Source organism: Microcaecilia unicolor, chromosome 5 (assembly GCF_901765095.1).
Source record: "Microcaecilia unicolor chromosome 5, aMicUni1.1, whole genome shotgun sequence".
Lineage (NCBI taxonomy): Eukaryota > Metazoa > Chordata > Amphibia > Gymnophiona > Siphonopidae > Microcaecilia > Microcaecilia unicolor.
The window spans coordinates 203,239,067-203,260,001 of NC_044035.1; the positions used below are offsets into that span (position 1 = coordinate 203,239,067).

The window sequence follows — 20,935 nt, forward strand, 5'->3', positions numbered from 1 at the left end:
CAGTCTCCTCTTAGCCATGACCTCATCCTTAACCTGACTCAAGATGGAATCAAACTGTTATTTGATGCTTTCAGTCAGAGACTTAAGGTAAGTAAGCATTCTTCATGATAAAGGAGTAATATTTATCACGCTTCTGTATAAGATGAAAAAAATCCTTCTACTGGTGAGGTTCCCAGATAAGTTTATTTTTAACATGGTATAAACACTTTACATATTGCAGCATACTGCAAGAAGTACTTCGCTATTTAAGTCCAAATGTGTGTTTATATTGGAAATTTTTTAAATGTTCATTTTATTTTATTATGTTGCCATTATATCTTATGTATCACCAGTTCATATCTTAATTTCCATATTCATTTTTTGTGTTGAGCAAAGATGGATTGCACATATCTAATCAACACTTTTGTATACTTATTATATACTAGTAAAAAAAGCCCCGTTTCTGATGCAAATGAAACGGGGGCTAGCAAGGTTTTCTTCTGTGTGTGTGTTCCTGCCCTCTCTCCCCTCCCCCCTCTGAGTCCTTCATTGTTACAGAGAGAGAGCGATTTGATTTCCTGCTTTGCTGTTTTCCTTCACTGTTTGTGTTAGAGAGAGAGCGAGGGCGGGGCAGACACTCATGGGGAAACCGGATATCTCTCCCCCTTCACACTTCCTGTTGGAGGCTTCATAGAACGTTGGTGTTGCCTTTTATATATAGAGATAGGTTACAAGTCAGATTTGTGAATTTACACAGAATGAAATTTCTATGCCCAACCAACTTACATTTGTTACCTTTCAAAAACTGTTTTTGTTTTTTAAACAAGCAAGGCTGATCTCATTGTTCAGGCCATGCTACGGTGATTTCTGGGGCAGGAGACTTGGGTTGCATTCTGTTGGATTGCAGGCCTACACAGTGTACCCAAACTTGTGTATAAAGGAAGGTGAATGCCACTGGCATGGCAGACTCTAAATTCATAAGGCTTTACTCAGTAAAGACTTTTTATGTAAGCATGGAATTATGAAGGAATTATTTTGTAATAAAGCCTGTAGAATTGTGTATTGAGGGATTGTCTTAGAGGACACTTCCCTTCAGTCTTATGGACTGGCAAACATATCTGAGCTGCTCAAATACACTTGTTTTTATTAGGATGGAGAGTTGAGTGTAAGTGAAAAAAATCAGAAAACAAAACATTAGTATTTTGCTTGCCAACATTGACTAAATTTTTTTTTCTTTAGTTCAATCGTTTTTTTATTAGAATTTCAAAAAGCATTACAGACAGAACGAACAAAAAACCAGTGGCACAAAGTTATGCAAACTAACTTCCATTGGAAAGATGAGTACAGACAATAGAATTGAAAGCCCTAAAAAAAAACATGAGAGCTCCAGTCATCCTCTTATCTTGCTTGACTGCTATCATCACAGAGAGACTTCATCGGTCCTCAAGTCTTTCCACTATAGCAATTTTATACTTCATTGTATTCTTCCAAAATGAAAAAACAGACAGCTTTGCTTGATTTCCATTCGACTAATAGTCGCTTAAGTACTAATGTCACTAAAATATCAAAGAGCTTCCTAGCCTCCTCAGCTGTGCTGTGGGCAAACTAAAGATCGGAATAACACGTTTGGAAAAAAAATGGCATTTGAACATTGGTTGTAGTAGTAAATCTGATCCAAATTCATTCCCATAAATACATAAATTTGGGCAGGTATAACACACGTTCTCTTGTACCTAAGGCGCCTTTACAGGACCAACACAGATTAGAAAAGTTAGCATTAACTTTATAGTGTTTCAATGACATTCATACCACCTTATGCATTGAGAAAAATAATGATCGCAGTATGGGAGTAGATTCAAGTGGTCTATTAAATTAAGACCAAAACATTGTGGTAATGTCAAGTGCCAATTAATATAATGAGACCAAATTTATTGTAATACATGCAGATTAATTTGATTATTGTTACCAAGTATTTTATACAAATGTGAAGCTGCTTGACTCAACTCATGCAATTCACTAAAGATTCCATATCTAGCGATTTAATAGTACTATCAGTGTGGATAGACAATGATTAAGTATTTGAGAGGATGGTAAGTGGTGTCTCATGTAAATCACTAAAAGAGCAAAACTGTTCATCCACATATATATTTCTCTCACATAATATAATTATTCATCCAAATCCATCATTTCAGTGTACGTTTATTGATGGAGATTTTCAGATTGCTTCATAAAGAGGCATGAACAGTATCCAGAAATTTAGTAGTCTGAAGTATAAATATTCTAATGCCTGAGCAATGATTTTTAGAACTGGCCATTCATATGACTCTGCCAATACAGTCATCCCATACAAACAGCAGGGGTATAAGTATGACCTCGGCTGTTATACCCCTGTTGTTTGTTCGTATTCAAGTGTTGGGTTTTCAGTCATATATTAACTCATCATTCCCACTGTGTGAATACTATCTAAATTGATTCAATACAGTCATCTCAGGCAACTTTTCTAATGGAATGGGAAAAATCATAGCTCTTTCCCAAGACTGATCGTACTGGAGTTGAAGCTTCTATTTCCTTGTCATCAAGCAGAAGCCATTACGTATGGGTTGTGTCCATCAGCCAGCAGGGGGAGATAGAGAGCACTCAATTTTTCACAGTGCCTCATGGCCAGCTAGCTCTACTGCCTCTTCAGTATTCTCTGTCTCCCCAAGCAGGGTGGCTGCAGCTTCTTCGAGCTCCATCAAAAATCTGCCTGGGGGTGGCTCCTGGCTTGCCAGTTGTTAGCCGGAGTGTTAGAGGCTATGGCAGCTTCACTTTGAAGGCACATAGGTCAGCCCTTTCCCTGCCTTACCCATGCCACTCAGTGGATGCAGGCACATTGGTTCGCCTTTCCCTGCCTTTCCCACTTATCTGAGCCTCCGGAGTGTTTTTATTTACCTCTTTTGCCTCTGCTTTCCTCACAGCGTAAAAAATAAATAAATAATTAAAGTCGCGTTGCGTCTTAGCGCAGCAATCTTGGAAAAGAGGTTTTTTTCTTGAGATTCTTCTGCAGGACCGGAGCTGTGATACTCGGTCTAGTGAGGTAAGAGCGTTTTCTGAATCCTCCGGGGCGGGCCCGCGATCGGGACATTTTTGGCGCAAACCGCCATTTTTGAATTTTACTGCCGCTTTCGGCAATGGCTGCGGAGACTGTAAAGCGTTGTTCTAAATGTGGCAAGCGCAAATCAGCAGCGGGGCTCTGTAATTCGTACTGTACAGATGGTAGAGCCGGCCTGAGCATGGCGAGCGTTGATCTTTTGCGCTCTGAGCTGGCAGCGGACAACTTTTTGGATTTTCCACATGGCGCGGCCTCCGTTGCGACGGAGAGCCCTGAATCCGGGGGGGGGGGGGGGGGGGGTCCTCTGAATGAGGCTAATAATAGAGCTGATAGCCCTGGGCGGTCAGGGAGCGCTTTTCTCCCCTGATTTTGTTTTAATGCTGCATAGTGCGTACATGCTTAAAAGAGCTCTTCCACAGGGTTCTTCGGACCGTCTGCCTGCCCCCCCGGTGGATCCTGGCCTTTTGGAGTTGGCTTTGCCTGTTTCTTATCCTCCTGATAAACGCAGAAGGGCTAATTCCCCTTCTGAGTGTGGCGCACCCCCCTTTTCCCCCCTGTGGTCGGGCTATGAGGATTCTGAGGGTCTGGCAGAACTTCTTGGGCTGAGGAGCCAGAGTCGGGTGCAGAATTGCCACAGCAGGGAGTATTGTCATCAAGCAGGGAGTACGGGATCCTACCTATAAAAGGCCCGTTTCGGTAGGCAATAAAACGGGCGCTAGCAAGGTAATCCCCCCCCCTGCAGCGTCCTTCCTGTCTCCCCTGCCCCCCCGCAGCCACCCATCTGGTCTCAGGACCCCGGGTGTCCACTGTGTTACGAATGATACTAAGATCTGTAACAAAGTGGACACCCGGGAGGGAGTGGAAAACATGAAAAAGGATCTGAGGAAGCTAGAAGAATGGTCTAAGGTTTGGCAATTAAAATTCAATGCGAAGAAATACAAAGTGATGCACTTAGGGAATAGAAATCCACGGGAGACGTATGTGTTAGGTGGGGAGAGTCTGATAGGTACGGACGCAGAGAGGGATCTTGGGGTGATAATATCTGAGGATTTGAAGGCGACGAAACAGTGTGACAAGGCGGTAGCCGTAGCTAGAAGGATGTTAGGCTGTATAGAGAGAGGTGTGATCAGCAGAAGAAAGGGGGTGTTGATACCCCTGTATAAGTCATTGGTGAGGCCCCACCTGAAGTATTGTGTTCAGTTTTGGAGGCCGTATCTTGTTAAGGATGTAAAAAGAATTGAAGCGGTGCAAAGAAAAGCTATGAGAATGGTATGGGATTTGCGTTACAAGACGTATGAGGAGAGACTTGCTGAACTAAACATGTATACTCTGGAGGAAAGGAGAAACAGGGGTGATATGATACAGACGATCAAATATTTGAAAGGTATTAATCCGCAAACAAACCTTTTCCAGAGATGGGAAGGAGGTAGAACGAGAGGACATGAAATGAGATTGAAGGGGGGCAAACTCAAGAAAAATGTCAGGAAGTATTTTTTCACGGAGAGAGTAGTGGATGCTTGGAATGCCCTCCCGCGGGAGGTGGTGGAAATGAAAACGGTAACGGAATTCAAACATGCGTGGGATAAGCATAAAGGAATCCTGTGCAGAAGGAATGGATCCTCAGGAACTTAGTCAAGATCGGGAGGCGGGGCTGATGGTTGGGAGGCAGGGATAGTGCTGGGCAGTCTTATACGGTCTGTGCCAGAGCTGGTGGTTGGGAGGCAGGGATAGTGCTGGGCAGACTTATACGGTCTGTGCCCTGAAGAGTACAGGTACAAATCAAAGTAGGGTATACACAAAAAGTAGCACATATGAGTTATCTGGTTGGGCAGACTGGATGGACCGTGTAGGTCTTTTTCTGCCGTCAACTACTATGTTACTATGTAGGAGCTTGATGATCCGTCTGCGGTGAGGATTTTCCACCGCAAGGAGCTGCCAGCGCTTATTTCAGATGCCTTACAAGCCCTCTCGATTGAAGATCCTGGGAGTGGCACAGCCTCCTCTGTTAATCCAAGGATGGCTAGTACCAGAAAGCCTGCTCGAGCCTTTCCTTTGCATGACTCCATCCAAGAGCTTATTTCGGCTCAATGGGCTGACCCCGAGGGACCTTTGAAGGTTGCCAGGGCTATGGGGCAATTACACCCTCTGAGTGAGGAACATTTGGCTCGCTTTGCAATGCCTAAAGTGGATGCCCTGGTCACAGCTGTGACAAAGAGAACTACCCTCCCTGTTGAAGGAGGTGTTGCCCTGAAGGATATTCAAGACCGCAGGCTTGATTAAGCTCTGAAGTGGTCCTTTGATTTGGCAGGTCTCACTGTTCGGGTGTCTGCATGCAGTTGTTATGCTGCTAGAGCCTGCCTGGCTTGGTTACAGCAGGCAGTGGAACAGCCCAGTGATGGAGCGGAGACCTTATCTGAAGTGGCTCCGCGGATGGAGTCGGCCTTATCCTTTTTGACTGACGCCCTTTATGATATGGTCAGAGCTTCGGCTAAACAAATGGCTGTAGCAGTGGCGGCTCGCCGCACTCTTTGGCTACGACATTGGGCGGCGGACATGGCCTCTAAGCAAAGGTTGGTGAAGTTGCCCTTTCAAGGCCTTCTCCTGTTTGGTGAGGAGCTGGAAAACATTGTTAAAGGCCTGGGGGATTCCAAACCTCAGTGCTTGCCCGAAGATAGGCCGAAGCCTTCCTCTAAGGGACAGGCGGTCCGCTCCTCTTACAGACCTCGCTTCCGTGAAGCTAGAAGGTACCGCCCGGGGCATGCTGCTGGGTTCACTTCGCGTGCCCGCTTTCAGCAGAGAAACTCCTTTCGCTCGGACAAATGTTCCGCAGCTGCCGGTTCAGGGGCGACCCTCTCAATGATGGTGCGCCGGCCCCCTCCTCGTTTCCTGTGATCGGAGGAAAACTTTCCCTCTTTTTCGAGGACTGGGCCAAAATCTCCGCAGATCAGTGGGTGTTGGACTTGATCAGAGACGGATACCGAATAGAATTCGATGCCCCGGTGAGAGACGTGTTTGTGGAGTCCCGATACGGTTCTGCCGCCAAACGGGCGGCGGTAGAGGAAACTTTGCACAGTCTGTGCCAGATAGGGGCTGTGACCCCGGTGCCTCCCGCCGAACAAGGTCTAGGTCGCTACTCCATTTACTTTGTGGTGCCACGAAAAGGCGGGTCTTTTCGCCCGATCCTGGACTTAAAAGAGCTAAACAAGTCCTTAAGAGTGCGGCATTTTCACATGGAAACCCTGCGCTCCGTCATTGCGGCGGTACAGCCGGGAGAGTTTCTCACGTCTCTGGACCTGAAAGAAGCTTACTTGCACATACCAATTTGGCCCCCGCACTAGAAGTTTCTGCAGTTGGCGGTGTTGGGAAAACATTTCCAGTTTCGGGCCTTGCCTTTTGGCCTCGCCACAGCTCCCCGAACCTTCTCCAAGGTAATGGTGGTAGTAGCTGCCTTTCTCAGGCGAGAGGGTATCCGGGTTCACCCGTACCTAGATGACTGGCTCATCAGAGCAGACTCAGAAAAAGAGAGTCATCTCGCTACAGCCAGAGTGGTTTCAGTCCTTCAATCCCTGGGCTGGGTCGTCAATATGGCCAAAAGTTACCTGACCCCTCGCAATCTCTAGAATATTTGGGGGCCAGGTTCGACGCAGCCTCGGGCTATGTGTTTCTTCCCGAGCAAAGGCGGTGCAAGCTTCAGAATCAGATCCGTCTGCTCCTGAGGGTGCCCCACCCGCGAGCTTGGGACATTGTCCAGCTGTTGGGATCGATGACGGCCACCTTGGAAGTGGTGCCATGGGCGAGAGCGCACCTGAGACCTCTACTCTACTTCAATGATGGTCTCCAGTATCTCAGGATTATCAGTGCAGACTTTCTTGGCTCCCTGCGGTCCACCTCAGTATGGAGTGGTGGCTCTTGGACAGCATGTTGCGGCGGGGAATGCCGCTGGCGCTCCCCGATTGCTGTCTAGTAGTGACATGCCAGCCTGAAGGGCTGGGGCGCACATTGCCAGGGGAAGCATGCCCAGGGTCTGTGGACGCCCGACGAGTCGGAGTGGTCTATCAACCGCCTGGAGTTGAAAGCGGTGTTTCTGGCTCTTCTGGCCTTTCAAGTGACCCTGGAAGGATTGGCTGTCCGAGTGATGTCGGACAACACGACAGCAGTGGCCTACATAACTCGACAAGGCGACACTCAGTGCAGAGCTCTAGCTGCGCAGGCCGAACAAATTTGCCACTGGGCCGAGCTGCATCTACAGTCCCTGTCAGCAGATCAGAGCAACGTGCAAGCCGACTATCTAAGCAGGCATCAGATCGATCCAGCGGAGTGGGAACTAGCAAACAATGTATTCCTGCAGATATGTGCCAAATGGGGCAAGCCAGTGATGGATCTTATGGTGACCAGTTCCAATGCCACTCCATGCTTCTTCAGCAGACGGGAGGGATCCTTGCTCTGCCGGGTTGGATGCCTTGGCTCAACCCTGGCCCCTGGGCTTGCTGTATGTCTTTCCTTCGTGGCCCTTAATAGGGCGAGTGCTCCTGCGGATTCGGCTGCATCCAGGAGATGTGGTGCTCATCGCCCCCAGATTGGCCCAGGAGGCCTTGGTATGCGGACCTCCAACAGATGCTGTTGGAGGCTCCCTTTCCATTACCTCTGGTTCCGCACCTGTTGTCACAGGGTCCGGTGGCCATGGAGGACGCCTGCTGCTTTGGTCTTATGGCATGGCGATTGAGAGGGCGCAATTGAGAGATAAAGGCTACTCAAATAAGGTAATTTCCACTCTCCTGCAGGCCCGTAAGCGCTCCACGTCCGTGGCTTATGCCAGGATTTGGCGCCAGTTTGAAGTCTGGTGTGTTTCAAGAGCGCTTTCTCTGTTGCGGGCGCCTGTCTCGCCGATTCTGGTCTTTTTGCAGGATGGTGTACACAAAGGCTTGGCCTATAATTCCCTGCGGGTGCAAGTGGCAGCATTGGCCTCCCTGCGTGGCAAGGTTGAAGGCGTGTCCTTAGCTGCTCATCCAGATGTGGCACTGTTTCTTAGGGGGGTGCTTCGGCTCTGTCCTCTCGTGCTTGGAACCTGGGGTTAGTATTGAAGGCCCTTCAGGGGGCTCCCTTTGAACCGCTTTGGCGTGCTTCAGAGAAAGATTTGACACTGAAGGCCGTCTTTTTCGTGGCCATTACCTCGGCGAGACGGGTGTCAGAGCTCCAGGCGCTGTCCTGTAGAGACCCTTTTCTGCAATTCTGAGAGTCAGGGGTCACGGTTCGGACAGTGCCTTCCTTCATGCCTAAGGTGGTTTCAGCGTTTCACCTAAACCAGCCTATTTTTCTTCCCTCCTTTGTTGAGGAGGAGTTTCCAGATTCATTTGGGCAGTTGCACCTTTTGGATGTGCGCAGGACTCTGTTGCAGTATCTGCGAATTACAAATTCTTTCAGGACCTCTGATCATCTTTTCGTGCTGTTTGCAGGTCCTTGCAGAGGGTCTTTAGCGTCGAAAGCCACTATTGCCCGTTGGTTCAAAGAAGCTATCTTTTCAGCATATCTGCTCTATGGCCGGGCTCCGCCTGAAGCCTTTAAGGCACATTCCACAATAGCGATTTCCTCTTCCTGGGTGGAAACTGGAGCACTATCTCTTCATGAGATTTGCAGTGCTGCAGCATGGGCTTCTAAGCTCTCTTTCACCCGACATTACAGGCTGGATGTGGCTGCCAGGAGGGATGCGCGTTTTGAAGCACAGGTGCTAGCGCATGGTGTGGCTTGTTCCCACCCTATTTAGGGATTGCTTTCTTACATCCCATACGTAATGGCTTCATCTGCTTGATGACAAGGAAGGGAAAATTAGGTTCTTACCTTGATAATTTTCTTTCCTTTAGTCATAGCAGATGAAGCCATGAGCCCTCCCTGTATGATTGTCTGTATTGCAGTGATTCTGATTTTATGTGCTGTTCTTGTTTCCTGAAGTTATAGTCCTTCCTTGGGGAGTCGGAAAACAGTCTTCAGGATTCTTGTTACAGTTATAGGAGGATGAGTTCATTCCCTCCAGTTCATGTTTTGGGAGGATGAGTTTATTCCCTCCAGGAGGATGCGAGTATTCCCTCCGTTTATACAAAGTGTAGGACGAGTTTATTCCCTCCAGGAGGATGAGTTCATTCCCTCCTTTTTTGGAGTTGATGCCCTTGTTAAGGGGTCATCGTTCGCTGTGAGGAAAGTTCATGTTATTCCCATTGCGGTTTGCCATACTGCTTTGGAAGCTTCAAATACTGAAGAGGCAGTGGAGCTAGCTGGCCATGAGGCACTGTGAAAAATTGAGTGCTCTCTATCTCCCCCTGCTGGTTGATGGACACAACCCATACTTAATGGCTTCATGTGCTATGACTAAAGGAAAGAAAATTATCATGGTAAGAACCTAATTTTCCCATTATCTACCACCTGCCAACAAGCAGGTCGTAATACAGAAGTTTGAGCTTATCTGTGAAAGTCCAGAAAATTTACCTCATCCTTCCTCCCCCCCTCCCAGGTTCTTTTGCAATTTAAACTTGCACAATGGAATTTTAGATGGTTTTGGTTCTCAAAAGAATTTAACTGGTCAGCTGTTAAAAAACAAAACAAAACCCAGTTGGTAATTGTAATGGCAGCATTAAACTCAGATTATTTTAAAGATTACCTGACTTTTTGACAGATATTAACTTTCAGACTGTTGTCCTGGCTACCATAATAAATAAATAACACCCCTATTTGATTATTGTAGTGCCTTATTTTTGGGCATCCCTAATTATTCATTTTGTAAGAACATAAGAATAGCCATAATGGGTCCATCTATCCCAATATCCTGCTTCCAACAGTGGCCAATCCAGGTCAGAAGTACCTGGGAGAAACCCAGTTAGTAGCAACGTTCCATGCTACCAATCTTGGGGCAAGCAGGATCTCTGCCCAAAGTATAGCAATGTTACTATAGAGGAAACTACACTTCTCCTTTCTTCCTCAAAATGTACCACCTGTTCATCTGATCCCATTCCCACCCACCTTCTTAATCCCATCTCACCTGCTCTTATTCCTTTTATCTGTCACATTCTCAACCTCTCACTTTCCACTGCAACTGTCCCTACTGCCTTTAAACATGCTGTGGTCACACCTCTCCTTAAGAAGCCTTAACTCGACCCTACTTGTCCCTCTAATTACCGACCCATCTCCCTCCTCCCTTTTCTCTCCAAATTACTTGAGCGTGCTATTCACCACCGCTGCCTTGATTTTCTCTCCTCACATGCTATTCTTGACCCACTACAATCTGGTTTTCACCCTCTCCACTCAACCGAAACTGCGCTTACTAAAATCTCCAATGACCTATTACTGGCTAAATCCAGAGTTCAATCTTCCATCCTCATTCTTCTTGATCTTTCTGCTGCTTTTGACACTGTCGATCACAGCATACTTCTCGATACCCTGTCCTCACTTGGATTCCAGGGCTCTGTCCTTTCCTGGTTCTCTTCCTACCTCTCCCTCCGCACCTTTAGTGTTCACTCTGGTGGATCCTCTTCTACTTCCATCCCTCTGCCTGTCGGCATACCTCAGGGTTCTGTTCTTGGTCCCCTCCTCTTTTCTATCTACACTTCTTCCCTTGGTTCATTAATCTCATCCCATGGCTTTTCCTACCATCTCTATGCTGATGACCCCTGATATCTCACCCTGCATCGAAACCAAAGTTTCAGCGTGCTTGTCTGACATTGCTGTCTGGATGTCTCAACGCCACCTGAAATTAAACATGACCAAAACCGAGCTTCTCATTTTCCCCCCCAAACCCACCTCCCCACCCCCCAGTTTTCTATTTCTGTTGATGGCTCTCTCATTCTCCCTGTCTCCTCAGCTCGAAACCTTGGGGTCATCTTTGACTCTTCTCTCTCCTTCTCTGCTCATATCCAGCAGATCGCCAAGACCTGTCTTTTCTTTCTTTACAACATCAGTAAAATCCGCCCCTTTCTTTCCGAGCACTCTACCAAAACCCTCATCCACACCCTTGTCACCTCTCGTTTAGACTACTGCAATGTGCTTCTTGCTGGCCTCCCACTTAGTCACCTCTCTCCTCTCCAATTGGTTCAAAACTCTGTTGCCCGTCTCGTCTTCCGCCAGGGTCGCTTTACTTATACTATCCCTCTCCTCAGGTCGCTTCACTGGCTCCCTATCCGTTTTCACATCCTGTTCAAACTTCTTCTACTAACCTATAAATGTACTCACTCTGCTGCTCCCCAGTATCTCTCCACATTCGTCCTTCCCTACACCCCTTCCTGTGCACTCCGCTCCATGGATAAATCCTTCTTATCTGTTCCCTTCTCCACTACTGCCAACTCCAGACTTCGCGCCTTCTGTCTCGCTGCACCCTACGCCTGGAATAAACTTCCTGAGCCCCTGTGTCTTGCCCCATCCTTGGCCACCTTTAAATCTAGACTGAAAGCCCACCTCTTTAACATTGCTTTTGACTCGTAACCACTTGTAACCACTCGCCTCCACCTACCCTCCTCTCCTCCTTCCTGTACACAATTGATTTGATTTGCTTACTTTATTTGTTGTCTGTTAGATTGTAAGCTCTTTGAGCAGGGACTGTCTTTCTTCTATGTTTGTGCAGCGCTGTGTATGCCTTGTAACGCTATAGAAATGCTAAATAGTAGTAGTAGTAGCAATGCAAAAAGTCTCATGGCTGTGTTTCTGTCTTGGAGCCAGCAGTTCAGCAGAGATTGGCTGATGCCCCATGCTGGCAGGATAACCTGTTTGGAGATGAGGTTGAGGAGGTCACTGACAAAAGCAAATTGATATAATTTCTTTTCTCTCCCACTGGGTGTCTCCTACATCTGCCTCCTCATCTAGGAGGTCTTTTGGCAAGTTGAGAAGGAATGCCTTGCTACTCTCGGGTGTAGGTATGCCACCTCATCTCATCAGTCTGCTCAGGCTCAGTCCCAGCTCACTAATTCCTGTGAACAGCATGCGCCTAAGGTCCCTGCTGCTCCCTAGTCAAAGCAGGGGATGAGCTTTTGACTGGCTCCAGCATATAGCTGCTATCAAAGTGTTCGTTCCAGACAACTTGCCAGTCGGGGGGAGGCTGAAATTTTTCCACAAAAGATGGCCCCTTATAAACTCTGACCAGTGGGTTGTCCAAATAGCCCATTTTGAATATGCCCCAAATAGCCGTCAGAAACCTCAAATTGCCCTTCGAGAGTTCATTACTTCAGCTCTCAGCACGAGCAGGTACTTGCAGAGGAACTCTCAGCCCTTCTGAAGGCCCATGTGGTTGAGCCCGTTCCATTAGGGGAAGAAGGGCGGGGATTCTATTCCAGGTATTTCCTTGTGCAGAAGAGGACAGGAGGGGGAGGGGATGTCCCATCCTAGATCTAAGGGCCATGAACAAATCCTGGACTCAAAAGAAGCATATACATACATTCAGGGGTGTGCTTGTAAATTGTTAACAGGGGGCTCTCTCTCGCCAGCAAAGTAAAAGAGAATTCAGGAGGGGCCCAAGCCCACATTTTGGGATCCATTTGTTAAAGTAGCCATGGAGAACCGGCTCCCAAAATTCTTAAAAACTTAACAAACGGCTCTCGAGAGCCTGCTCCAGCACACCACTGCATATATCCTGATATTTCCAGCCCACTGGAAGTATCTACAGGTTTGACTGGAAACGCATCACGTCTATCACCGCTGGTTGCACTTTGGCCTTGCGTCAGCCTCTTAGGTATTTACCAAATGTCTAGCAGTAGTCGCATCGTCACTACACAGATTGGGAGCCCATGTGTTCCCTTATGTTGGTAAAGAGCATGTTGAAGGACTATTCAAGAGTCCATGCAGAGGACTATTTGGGTTCTCGTGCTACTAGGGTTTGTTTTAAACTACTCCAAGTCCTTGACCAGCAATTGGAATTCATTGGAGCCCTGCTTGATACACAGAAGGTTTGAGCCTTTGTCCCAGGGCCGAGACCAGACACTGTTGTCGCACTGGCTTCTCAGGTTTGAGCCTCTCAGCAGATCGCAGTGCAATAGATGTTGAGGTTGTTGCAGAGGCGTAGTCTGATTTTGATCTCAGGGTGTGCAGACTTTTATAAAATAGGCGACGGTTGGTGTCAGCTAGACAGCAGTGTCTGTGTTTCTGCTCAGGGGCTGTAGCGGGCACTGATTAATACGGGCTGTCTCTTTTGCACCACTCTATCTACTATTGGGAAACTGGAACAAGCTGCACTGTTACACATTCCTACACAGACACTATATGCTAGCAGAATCCATCTTCTCAGTCACGCATGCAGAACATGGATAGACCCTCATCTATATAACATAGGAGTAGCCATACTGGGTCAGACCAATGGTCCATCTAGCCCAGTATCCTGTTTCCAACAGTGGCTAACCCAGGTCACAAGCACCTGGCAGAAACCCAAATTGTGACAACATTCCATGCTATCAATCTAATACAGAATAGGGAGCAAATAAAAAAAAAAAAAAAACAGAAATTGAAATAGGGACCCCCTCCCCTCTGCCCAAGGAAGCCAGATTCAATAAACAGTGCAATACAGGTAAAAAAAAAAAAAAAAAAAAGAAACAAATGCATTTTCTCCTGTACTTTGCAAAATAAAAATAGGGAAAAATGTACCTTTTACAAAGCAGGTACATCTCAGTCCTTACAAAGTATTAAATAAAAATAATTTTTTTCTACCTCTGTTGTCTGGGAATTTGGCTGGTCCCAGTCTTTTTTTTCCCCATGTTCCATGAGTCAGCTTTACAAATTCTTTTTCAGGTTGGCCTTTCCATTTCTTCTCTCTCGCCTTCTTCCTTTTCTTCTCTATATCTGTTGGCACTGATCTTTCGTTTTGTGTCCCCGCTATCAAATAGCTGTGTATATAGCTGCCAAGTGATTCAGTTCCAGAAGGGAGATTTTTCAACCAATCATAGTGTGAACTCACATCCCAAATTCATGTGGGATTTGCAGTCCCTGATTCTACCCATCAAAATCTGCGCTGCAGTTCATCCAAAATGACTTAAGAAAATGTACTCGGACCCATGCAGGGTTGCTAATTTGAAGATATCAGAGATGTGCATTTTTAAATACTGTCATATTCCTAATACCAAATTCAAAATAAAATATCTTTTTCTACTGATGTTTGAACAATTTATTTTCTCATTTGCTTTGGTCCCACTGTCTCTTCTGTTTTTCTGTTTCTTCTGCCTTTTCAGGGTCTCTTGCCCATCTGACATTTCTTCTGTTTCCAAGTGCACCACTATTTGTCCTGTTCAGCATCTGCCCTTTGTGTGTCCCCGTCTCCCCCCCTTTTCAGCACAAGCCTCATCTCCCCCCCCCCCCCCACATTTCTAGTGTCTGCCCTCCTGGTCTCCCCATCTCTCCCTTTTCCTAACATTGTCCTGTGTCCCCATCTTCCCCCTTTTTCCAGCATTACGTCTTTCTCCCCATCTCACACTTTTTTCACCATTCTCCCCATATTCCCATTTCTCCTTCTAGTGGTGCCCCTCAGTGTCCCTATCTCCTCCTCCCCTTTCCAGTAGTGCCCTCACTATGTCCCTATCTCCTCCCCCCTTTCCAGTAGTGCCCTCTCTGTGTCCCTATCCCCCTCCTTTTCAGTAGAGCCCCTATCTCCCCCCTTTTCAGTAGTGCCCCTTTGTCCCCATTTCTTCTTTTTCCAGCACTGCCTCTTTGCATTCCAATGTCCCTACCCTCTCTCTGTCCAGTATTGATTCTGTGTCCTTCTCCCTCCCTGTCCAGCATTTACTATATCCTTCTCTCTCCCCATGTTAACCTTCTTCCCTGTCTCTTTCAGTGCTCCCCATCCTCCTTGGGGCCACATATGTTCCACTCAATGTGGAAACTTTTATATGCTTGAAACCATTCTTCCCGAGGGAAACATTTCACAACATGATACAATCAACGGTACTAAGCCAAGCAGATTACTGCAATGGAATTTATGCGGGTTGCAAAGAACAAATCCTAAAGAAACTTCAGACCGCCCAAAACATGGCAGCCAGGTTTATTTTTGGAAAAACGCGATTCGAAAGCGCCAAACCCCTCTGAGAAAAACTACACTGGCTCCAAATCAAAGAATGTATTGCTTTCAAAATCTGCCCCCTAGTTTATAAAATTATTAATGGTAATGCCCCGGGATACATGACAGACCTCATAGATCTATCAACCAGGAACAGAACAGGATCATCACGAACATACTTTAATCTCCACTACCCAAGTTGCAAAAGACTCAAATAGAAATCAACCTATGCATCCAGCTTTTCCTATTTATGCGCACAACTATGGAATGCATTACCAACAGCCGTGAAAACAACTTATGACCACCCAAACTTCTGGAAATCACTCAAAACGAACTTGTTCAACAAGGCGTACCCTTCTGACCCAACATAAATGCCTAAACCCTGCAACACAACGAAACCAAGGCTCGGAATAAACACAAAATAACTCTTCCTCTCTTTGAAACTGTAGCTCGTAATAGGACATAAAATAACTCTTCCTCTCTATGATTCCCTAACACGTCTGTTCATATATGAACCTTATTCTACCTGTCATTACCTTGTATTTGTTCATACCGGAATTGGTGAATGCCTTTACGGTTATATGTAAGCCACATTGAGCCTACAAATAGGTGGGAAAATGTGGGATACAAATGTAACAAAATAAATAAATATCTTCCTGGCCTGCTTCCACGGTCCATTCTTTGGCAGCTCCAAGGAAGTTTAATAGACAAGGAGACCAACCAGCTTATTTTTGAAAGAGAAAGACGCCCATATTTTGACCCAAATCGGGAAATGGGCGCCTTTCTCTTATGGTCGCCCAAATCGGTATAATCGAAAACCGATTTTGGGCGCCTCCAACTGCAGTCTGTCGCGGGAACGGGCAAAGTTGATGGGGGCATGTCAGAGGCGTGGTGAAGGCGGGACTGGGGCGTGTTTATCGGACGAGGAGAGATGGGCGCGCTCGGCCGATAATGGAAAAAAGAAGGGCAGCAGAAGCGAGAATTTGTGCCGCTTTTTTTGGACCCTTTTTTTTCACGAACAAGTCCCCAAAAAGTGCCCCAACTGCTCAGATGACGACCGGAGGGAATTCGGGATGACCTCCCCTGACTCCCCCAGTGGTCACTAACCCCCTCCCACAAAAAAAAAAGAACTTCAAAACTTTTTTTTTCCAGCCTGTATGCCAGCCTCAAATGTCATACCCGGCTCCATCACAGCAGTATGCAGGTCCCTGAAGCAGTTGTTAGTGAGTGCAGTGGACTTCAGTCAGGTGGACCCAGGCCCATTCCCCCCTACCTGTTACACTTGTGCTGGTAAATGGGAGCCCTCCAAACCGCCCCCAAAACCCACTACCAACATGTAGGTGCCCCCCTTCACCCATAGGTGCTATGGTAATGGTGTAGAGTTGTGGGGAGTGGGTTTTGGTGGGGATTTGGGGGGCTCAGCACCCAAGGTAAGGGAGCTATGGACTTGGGAGGTATTTTTATTTCAAAATTTGTTTATTATTTTGCATGTAATTACAATAAAACATTTAACAAAATCTTCTCTCTCCCCAATGTAAATCTATTCTATAAGCTATACACAGGTCTGGGTAGGGAATTTCCTTTCCCTAGTCTCAGTACGATATTCTGTGTGGTCACAAACTTTGAAATTAACTCTTTAAATCTTACCCCCCCCCCCCACTTCCACCCTATCTATCCCCATCTCCATCCCCCCTCCCCTCCTCCCATCTCCCGCCCTCGTCCCTTTTACATAAAGACTGTTCTGCTTGGTTGTAGCATTGACCATTTCTCACATATTTAAAATATGTCCTCTACCCCCTGGGGGTATTGATTGCCAAAATGGGGTCCATAGTCTATAAAAGTCTTTGTCTGTGAATCTCCGTTCTCCTCTATAGTCTGCTAATCTCTTTTCGAATTTCATGTAATCCATTAACAGCTCACGCCACTTCTGCAGAGTCGGTTCTTTGTTTGTAATCCACTCTGTGAGAATAAGTTTTTTCGCCGCCAGTACAGCTCTACAAGTGAATCCCTTGAAGCCTGCTGTGGTTGGTTGAACTATCCTTGGTCTTCCGAACAGCAACTGCGGCCCTTTTTTCCATGTGGCGCCCCACATACTGGATGTCATTTGTATTACTCTGGTCCAAAATCTTTGTATTTTCGAGCAAGTCCAGAACATGTGCCCTAGTGTCGCGCCCTGCGTCCCGCACTTTGGGCATGCTCCATCTGGGGAGATGCCCATATGGAAGGCTCTTCTTGGTGGAATGTAAGTTCTTAATGCAAATTTGTATTCCATTTCACAATATTGGACCATCTTTGATGATTTTTGCGTCGAATAAATGTATTCCTGTAGTATTTGAGGCGTTAAGGTCATTTGCAGTTCCTTCGTCCACGCCTGGGCCAGAGCTACATAATCTATTTCCTCTGTCATGTCTCTTAAATGTCTGTGATGCATGTCAATGGCACTCTGCCCTGTGCCTTAAATGAAAAGGCTGAGGAAATCTCCTCCTGCACATCTTCCGTGAGGCATTCCCAGGGCAAGCTGTTTATATAATGTCTCAATTGCCAGTAGTAGAATCTATCTCTTTCATCAAATTTAAACTGGGCCTGAAGCTCCACGAAAGGCCTGGTTCTCCCCTCTGATGTCAAGACCTGATGTAAGTATACCAGTCCTCTCTGCTGCCATTGGTTAAATCTACGGTGTAAAGTTCCTGGTAGGAATTGTGTGTTATTGCAAATTGCTTGAAAAGGCGTAATTCGTCCAGAAAATTGATGGTGGCGGCAAACCCACTTCCAGACCGCCCTTGCCGTGGGCATTATATGCGATTGTTGTAGGACTTTAGTAGCTTGACCGCCTCCCACATGCAACAGGCTACTGAAATGTATTCCCTGTGTTAATGTTGTTTCCAGATTTGTTGCTGAAAAGTCTGAGGTTGATCTGTACCAATCAGAAATATGTCGCATGCCACTCGCTATTGTGAGATACCTGATGCTGAGCAATCCCAATCCTCCATATTCTCTTGGTATTTGCAACGTCCGTACTGGGAGGCGTGCTTTCCTTCCCTTCCACAGAAAGCGCTGTATATACCGGTGCAAGCATTTTTCTTCATCTTTCTTAAGAAAAAGTGGAAGGGTTTGAAATTTATAGAGCCACTTTGGCACTATCATCATGTTATAAATAGCAATTCGTCCCATAAGGGACAACGGATATTTCTCCCACAACTGGAGTTTTATGCGAGTGGTCTCAAGCAAGGGCTCGACATTTTCTTGGTATAATTTAGATAGGTCTTGCGGTATGTTGGTTCCAAGGTATTTAATTTTCTCTTCCACTCTGGCTATGGGGCAACTTTCCTTCCCCTGCTGGGTTCCACTCGGATATACATCCATTATTTGAGACTTTTTTTTATTTAGCTTGAAACCAGAGACCTGCCCAAATTCCTTTGTTAGGCTCAGCAGTTGGTCCAATGAGCTCATCGGGCAGGCTGATATTATCATCAGGTCGTCTGCAAACGCTAGGGCCTTTATGGTATCCCCCCCAACTTTCACCCCGGGGATTCCCTCTGCTCTCTTTATAAGTCTCAGTAGGGGTTCTAATGATAGGATAAAAGGTAGGGGATAGGGGACATCCCTGTCTGGTGCCTCTGGATGTTCCAAATGATTCTGCTTTAACTCCCTTGGGAGGTATTTTAAATTTTTTTTTTTTTTACTTTTTACAAGTGCCCCCTAGGGTGCCCAGTTGGTGACCTGGCATGTGAGGGGGACCAGTGCACTACGAATCCTGGCCCCTCCTTCGACCAAATGCCTTGGAGTTGTTCGTTTTTTAGCTGAGCGCCTTCGGTTTCTATTATTGCTGAAAACCGATACCGCCCAGCTCAAATCCGCCCAAATCTGATGCATTTGCCCGGCACCAACCGTATTATCGAAACAAAAGATGGACGGCCATCTTTTTCGAAAATACGATCTGTTCTACCCCTTCGCGGACCCGTCCTCGGATATAGTCACCCATGGAGATGGACGTTCGCGTTCGATTATGCCCCTCCAAGTGACGTCAAAATGTTGAAACCAGTTAGGCCAATCTCAGTTTCACCTTCCCTGTGCAGCTGTCATCGCCCTAGATAGGATTCTAGATAGTGCTGGGGAGGAGTCCGCTGTCTTGGTACATGTGGGTACCAATGACATAGGAAAATGTGGGAGAAAGGTTCTGGAAGCCAAATTTAGGCTCTTAGGTAGAAAGCTCAAATCCAGATCCTCTAAAATAGCATTTTCTGAAATGCTACCTGTTCCACACGTAGGGCCCAAGAGACAGGCAGAGCTCCGGAGTCTCAATGCGTGGATGAGACGATGGTGCAGGGAGGAGGGTTTTAGATTTGTTAGGAACTGGGCTACATTCTGGGGAAGGGGGAGCCTATTCCGAAAGGATGGGCTCCACCTTAACCAGGGTGGGACCAGGCTGCTGGCGTCGGCATTTAAAAAGGAGATACAGCAGCTTTTAAACTAGAAATGGGGGGGGGGGGGGGGGGGGGGGGGAAGGCTGACAGTCGCTCAAAAGCACATGGTTCGGGATAAGGTATCTTGCAAAGATACCTCACAAACAGGGAAGATAGGATTTCTGGATAGTGAGGTTGCACAACAGACCTTGGTAGGCCAGGTGCCCTTAAATATAACTAAAGATCAGACAAAAGATGGCAAATCAGTAGTGTCCAGTACTAAGCATCATGCAAATAGGAACAACAAACATACTCTGAAATGTCTATATGTAAATGCTAGGAGTCTAGGAAATAAGATGGGAGAGTTGGAATATATTGCACTAAATGAAAAATTGGATATAATAGGCATTACTGAGACCTGGTGGAAGGAGGATAACCAGTGGGACACTGTCATACCGGGGTACAAAGTATATCATAGTGATAGGGTGGACTGGACTGGTGGAGGGGTAGCATTGTATATTAACGAGAGCCTTGAGTCAGATAGATTACAATTCAGCAGGACACAAATCACCCCTTTGAATCATTGTGGGTTGAAATTCCATGTATAAAAGGGAAAAGGACGGTTATAGGAGTGTACTACCGTCCGCCTCGCCAGGATGAGCAGGTAGACATAGAAATGATAAAAGAAATCAGAGACGCAAACAAAATGGGCAATGTGATAATAATGGGTGACTTCAATTATCCAAATATAGACTGGGTAAATGTAACATCGGGACACGCTAGAGAGGTACAATTCCTTGATGAAATCAAGGACAGCTTTATGGAGCAGCTGGTGCAGGAGCAAACGAGAGAAGGAAAAATTCTAGACTTGGTCCTTAGTGGAGCGCATGATCTGGTGAGGGACATTATGGTACTGGGGCCGCTTGATAACAGTGATCATAATATGATCAGTTTTAATATCGACCTTGAAGTAACTATACACAGGAAGTCAAATACGTTAGTGTTTAACTTTAAAAAAGGAGACAATGATAAAATGAGAAGAACGGTGGAAAACAAACTTTGGGGACAACTGAGAGAGTATAAACTGTACAACAGGCATGGACGCTGTTCAAAAATACCATCCTGGAGGCCCAGGCCAAACATATTCCACTAATTAGAAAAGAAAGACAGAACTCCAAAAGACAGCCGGCCTGGTTGAAAAGTGAGGTGAAGGAAGCTATTAGGGCTATAAGAAATTCCTTCAGAAAATGGAAGAAGGAACCGTCTGAAAATAACAAGCAGCAGCATAAAGAGTGTCAAAGCAAATGCAAGACGCAGATAAAGAAGGCCAAGAGAGATTACGAAAAAAAGATAGCATTAGAGGCAAAAAAACATAGTAAACATTTTTTCGGTATATTAAAAGCAGGAACCCAGCAAAAGTATCGGTTGGGCCGCTGGATGAACGAGGGGTAA

General features: G+C 46.3%; 1 protein-coding gene across 4 annotated transcripts in view; it reads left to right on the forward strand.

The window, feature by feature from the left end:
- C5H16orf70 (chromosome 5 C16orf70 homolog) overlaps positions 1 to 20,935 on the forward strand; it is a 1,028,424-nt gene that overhangs the window by 98,952 nt on the left and 908,537 nt on the right. For all 4 annotated transcript variants that reach the window (XM_030203715.1, XM_030203714.1, XM_030203713.1 and 1 more), the window contains one exon: positions 4 to 87. In XM_030203715.1, the coding sequence (XP_030059575.1) occupies positions 4 to 87 (84 nt within the window). The remainder of the gene's footprint in view (positions 1 to 3; positions 88 to 20,935) is intronic.